Source organism: Phyllostomus hastatus, unplaced genomic scaffold (assembly GCF_019186645.2).
Source record: "Phyllostomus hastatus isolate PE091 unplaced genomic scaffold, TTU_PhHast_1.1 phas_contig_402, whole genome shotgun sequence".
NCBI classification, from domain to species: Eukaryota; Metazoa; Chordata; class Mammalia; order Chiroptera; family Phyllostomidae; genus Phyllostomus; species Phyllostomus hastatus.
This window is the reverse complement of record NW_025333873.1, coordinates 9,994,001-10,000,000: the sequence shown is the minus strand read 5'-3', so window position 1 is coordinate 10,000,000 and position 6,000 is coordinate 9,994,001. Positions and strand designations below refer to the sequence as shown.

The 6,000-nt window shown below is 38.4% G+C and overlaps 1 protein-coding gene across 1 annotated transcript in view; it reads right to left on the bottom strand.

Moving 5' to 3' along the window:
- Positions 1–6,000, bottom strand: part of SMC6 (structural maintenance of chromosomes 6) — a 62,534-nt gene that overhangs the window by 53,601 nt on the left and 2,933 nt on the right. The window contains exon 2 of the mRNA XM_045844533.1: positions 861–988. Within this exon, the coding sequence (XP_045700489.1) occupies positions 861–983 (123 nt within the window). The 5' untranslated portion in view covers positions 984–988. The remainder of the gene's footprint in view (positions 1–860; positions 989–6,000) is intronic.

Below are 6,000 nucleotides of genomic sequence, written 5' to 3'. Positions count from 1 at the left end.
GAATTCTTTCTATATATTGCTGAATTCTATTTGCTAATATCATGTTAGGGATTTCTACGTCAATATCCATGAGTTATATTGGTCTCTAGTTTCCTTTTTTAGTACTCTGTTTGTCTGGTTTTGGTATCAAGACAATGAATTAGAAAGTGTTCCTTTCTCTTCTATTTTCTGGGGATGACTGTAGAATTCATATTAATTCTTTAAATAGTTGGTACAACTGTCCAGTCAAAACAACTGAGCCTGAAAATTTCTTTACTAGGAGTTTTTAAACAATAAATTAAATTTCATTAATTGTTACAGATTGATTCAAACTATCTATTTCATATTGGGTAAACTGTGGAAGTTTGCACTTTTTCAGGAATTGGTCCACTCCATCTAAATTGTGTGACTTCTGTGTGTACAGCTTTGAACAGTGTTCCCTTATTCTTCTTCTGATGTTTGCAGGATCTGTGGTCTTGGCTACCATTTCATTCCTGATATTGGCAGTTTGTATCTCCTTAAGCATATCATAAGGTTTCTTCATATAAACAATACAAATATTGTGAGTCAGATAATTTTCTGTTGGAGGAGGGCAGTCTTGTGCATTGTGGGAAGCTATTTCCCAGAGTGGCTGTATCATTTTACATTCAGCCTTATCAGAGGTTTGTCACTTTTTATTGATCTTTCCAAAGAACCAGTTCTCTGTACCACTGTTTTCTCTATTCACTTTTTCTCATTAACAAAATCTTTAGAATCAGTCAGGTCATTTACCTCACCTTTTAAAAGTCACATTGCTTTTCCTGATATTGAATTACCAGGAGTATGACATATAAACCAGACATGAGAAGCATGTGAATCAAAAACCGTGATTTTGTACCTACCAAAGTAGAGGAACCATTAGTGAAATCTTCATCACCATCTCGAGTAAGATCCTCCATTTCTTCTAGTCTTGGTCTTTTGGCATTTTCAGGAGAGCAGAAATTATCTTCCTTTCTTTTGGCCATCAGGTCTGAAAAGATATTAAAACATTATAGTAACAGTGAAGTAAATCAAGTATAGCATCTATATGGTTGTTCCACATACATCAAACCAACAAAACAAACCAGACAAAGCTTAAGTTTTAAGTACTATGTTCATTCATTTTTACTTTAAACAGGCAAAAATATCATCTGCATGGAGAAGGAGCCTGTGAGCTACAGAGTACAGTTGGCCCCAGAGGATGGAAAGGCAAGGAGACACCTGCCACCCCGGAGCCTCCACCAAGGAGCACAGCCCCACTGCCACCTAGATTTCAGCCCCGCGAGCTGTGCCTGACTTCAAACCCACAGAGGCATTCGACAATAAACGCACGTGTGTGCAAGTCATCTGCATGTGTTATACTAGTTGGTTTTACTTCCATTATGCATGGCCACAATTTTATTGATATGGGCCAACCTAATTTTGACTCCTGAACTCACAAAAGGTAACAGATTTTGTGTGACTGTGGTTTCTAGTTTCCTAGCTCTATTAGGGATGGCATAATGCTTTCTGAAATTATTCCAGAGCAATCATCCCCAACTTTTACAAGTTACAGAGTAACAATCAGATAAAACTTTTAATTTTCAATTATTTTCCCAAGGAAGTGTATTTTTAAGTCATGTTGCCTAGCACCAGAAGTTTCTCTGAACAGTTCCCTAAAGAAAGTCCATTCTGATTGACTACTTTTTACCCAGAGTAAAAATTAATATGAAAAATTAATATATGTAAAGTTACACAATATTTTCTAAACATAAGGATACTACACCTCAAGTCAAAGCTGGCAGTCCATGATTGAAATTAAATGTCATCACTATTCTGATTGCTTTCATTTTTCTCTTTAAAATATATTTAAGAGCTCAAAAGATAGATATCTAATAACAGTTCTCTGAATAAACAGAGAAAAATCCTTGACACGGGTAAACAAAGATTTCTAAGACACAAAAAGAGAATATGAGAAAAGTTTTAGTCTCAACCCCTTTCAGCCCCTCAAGTACTACACCACAGCAACCCTGTTTGTCCCAGGAACCTGAGCAGCAATACATTCAATGAGATTTTCTTTCTCATGCATTTGGACCGAAAGATTCTAGTCAGTCCTCCCTAGCAAAGGTGGCATGAACACAGGTCAAGAGAGCTAGTCCTAAGTGTATGTGCGTGCTGGGGTAGGGGCGGTGTCACACAAAGCATGAAGTAGCAGGGCAGGGAAACAGGACAGGGACTCTAAAATGTGGGAGAGAAGAGGAGGAGGAAGGGAAGACATTCACAGAGTGATTCTTTTTTTATATAATTTTATTTTTTTACCACTGCTTTCCAAACTTATACCGACAGAACCAATTTCAGAAATATCAAATACATGGACATATTTAGGAAGAACTATTTTGAAGAACAATCTCTGTCAAGTCCTTTTATTATGACAATTCGTTAAGTGAAATGAGTAGTTCTCCCACCTTTTTAATGCTCTGAAATCACCTCTATAACACGGCATTTTAAGTGTTTTTTGAAAGCAAGAAAAAACTAGTCTTAAAGCTAGTAGACAGTGAAGACTGGTTGAAGTTAACTTCTTAAAATCTTTTTAATTTCTATCTTGTATATTGATTTTCACAGGCTCATTTATCTTCCTAAATAAATTTTTCCATAATTTTACTTTCCCCATATTGATCATATAAAGCCCCAAATTTACTACACAAAATCTTTTGTTTTATAAAATCTTCAACTATAGTCATGACTCCTTTCATGCAAATTTTATTTCATGAAATTTTAAACACTTTCTTCAAAGACTAGTTATTGAAACTATTACATCTAGTTTTCCTTCAATAGGAATATTTTTAATATTTGTCCATATCTTTATACAACCAAGTATAAGGAATATGCAGTGGGACTAGAATTCTTCCCTAGTGCAAGTTTAGAAAAGCAAATGGAGACGGCCCCTTCCATGAAGATGGAAGAGGCATTTTTTTTCCTCCATTCCTCCAAATTAGTCAATGAAGAACCTTAAAAATTATATATAAAACAAGCATGAGAAGACTCTGAAAAAAGAGGCGGATTAGGGGTGTCAGCACCCAAGGAATGACACCCTGGTGAGTTCCCTGAGTGTTTGTTTTGCTTCAGATTTCCCAGAATTGGCGAAGATAGCAATGGGGGAAACATCAAAAAGTGCAGGTGCAGGGGAAGTGGGGGATGGGGCAGGGCTAGTGAAAGCTGTTCTCACTAGCCAAAGAATCACAAAAAGGGCCATCCAACAAGACAGAGAACTTTCAGGGGAGAATTGTTCTACTCCAGCCAACTATCACTGAAAAAACTGTGTCCCCTTCTACGCTGACCCCCCACAATGGCCAACTGGGTAACCTGGACTTCCACCCTGGTGAGGCTATAAAGAACCATCTCAACATCCCAACTGGGCTCAAGTCAGTAAAGGCTACGTGGGCCAAGTAGGGAACCATGATAATGGCTTAGTGGAGACCACCTAGACAGCTGCAACACCCACCCTACCAGGCAGTAATAGGGTACTATTTCCTCCCACTCCCCCTTACACAGTACCAGAGGCAACCTTTTACCACTGCCCAGAAGAGCAGAGAGGCCACCCCACTGCAGTGTCTAGGGTGACCACACTGGGAGCTGGCTCTCCCATGCTGGCTTGGCAGTCATGTGGCTAAGAAGAGCTCTGGTAAGTTCTAGATCAGAGTCTCTGTGTCCACAGCCCAGTACTGTAGGGCAGCAGTTCTCAAAGGCTGTGGTATCTCAAAAGGCACTATGGTATTCGAAGAGCTTTTGTTTCTGCCTATCAGTATTTACCATATTACAAATTAAAACTGTTAAACTTTTTAAACAACACACAAGTACACATTCTATCAGTCATCAGAGCAATGACATCATCACGTCTCATACCCTCTGGAAAACTACACTGTACAGTCATAAGTGAATGAAACTGAAAATGTGAAACAGCATCTTACTATTATAATAAAAACTGTTTTGACCTTGTAGAGCCTGTGAAGCGTCTCGGAGATGCCCGGACCACACTCTGCAAACTGCTGCTGTCGGGGATGTTATAAGCGGGTCCACGATGCAGAGCCATACATTCCAAGGCATCGCTAGCAAACAAGAAATTTACGAGCAGCAGAGAAGTTGACCACAGAAGGACTTGCAGACTTGATATGCAAAGCGTAGTCCCAGGACCAGCAAGCAGCGTCTACACCTCCAGGGAACGTGTTCTAGATAGCCAGACTCTCAGGCCCCACCCGAAACCAAGCGAATCAGAATCTTCATTTTAAGGAGATCTCAGATGGTTCATAAGCATAGTAAAGTTTGAGAAGAACTGTTATAAACAACATTAAAGAACCTAGGCTTTATCCTAGCCTGAGGGCAATGAAGAACCTGATTTATCATGACTAATTATGTATCATTCCAAAGGTATTATTAGGTAACATCCAAAGGACATTTAACCTAAAACAAACACCTCCAGAAACAGTATTAGCATTACACAGCCACAATTACATAACAGTCAACATCTTCTTTTACAAAAAAATTAGTGTTTATTTTGAATCTCTTATACAACTCAAAGCTTGAAAATCAAATATACTCCCCAAATCATTTACTAACAAGAATCAATGTGTATTAGCTCCAGCTTGTCACTAATTTAAATTCCCTAGAATACCACCAAGCCATGTTCCCCCAACTCTGCCTGCTCCCCCATCCGTCCGCTACTTCCCTTCTCAGTTACCGAGAGGTAATTCATTCATTACAGAAAAGCAAAGAAGAAACATTACTTTCTGGCTTTCACAACACTCAACACCCCTTTAGACACTGTTTTAATTATTGCCTAATACATGATCTCAGTTAGCAGGCATTTAGAAATCAGCTGACTGATTTTTGTATTTTACCATTCATAGAAGACACCAGTTTTTCAAGTAACATTGGAAATAGTCAAGAAATACTGGGTTTTCTTGGAAATATTCCAAGAAATATTGTGGGGAGGGAAGTGCACAAAGGTAAGAGTGATGAGCTTCTCACAATGAATGCGAGATTCTACACCACACAGGAGAAAGTGCACTACGTGACGACAATGTTTTTTATTTGCTGTGTGTGTGCTTAGTCTGGGATTTGCAGTTTGCTATTAGGTTGCCACGGTAACTTGCGCCTAACAGACACTGAAGGATCCTGCCTTTTAAAACAGGAATCACTTTGTAATTTACTGATAATGGATATAAGTGTCTCGAGAGTTAAATACAGATTAAACCAGTGAAACTGTTTCCAATAGGCTAAAGAGACATATAAACAGAGACCCCCCCCCCTCCAAAATACTTTTAAATATTCTAGAATACACAGAAGTGGAAGAAGAGCTCCTCTGGGATTTTCAATATATCCACAAAGCTCTTCATAGTCTTTAATATTTATTTACATGAAAAATGTCAGAATTAAGGAACGTATCATTTTCCCCTCACAGGAACCAAACGCCATCAGAGAAGGAACAGGAACGAATGTGGGCTTCAATAAAAGATAAATTCAAGAAGAAGGATCAGTAACCACGGGTTCATTACAGCAAGTATGTGCATAGGAAATTGGATAAAAATCAAATACATTTTAACAGGATTATAAATTTCTAGATTTTAAATTTTATTGTGAGCATCTAATAATTCATACTTCCCATTTATCAAAGTTGGAACTCACAGCAGGGAGATCAGACATAACAGAATTGGGATTCTCAATAAAAAATCATCGTTATGAAAAGGCAAACTGCTGCTCCTTTGAAATCTGCTGTGGGCTGTTCACTTCACCCCCAGTTCCACCCCTTCCAGCTGCCACGGACACATTCATTCTGCATTAAATGACCTTGATTCTGATGTACTCAACTAAGCAGGCATACTGGACTATCTCATGAAATCATACGAGATGCAATAGATAATAATATATTTAAGTTAAAAAATTCCTAAGTCCACCCATCAAACAATTCCAGATCAGCAAAACTGGGAAATACCACAGAATTGCAGATAATACATTCAAAACACACAG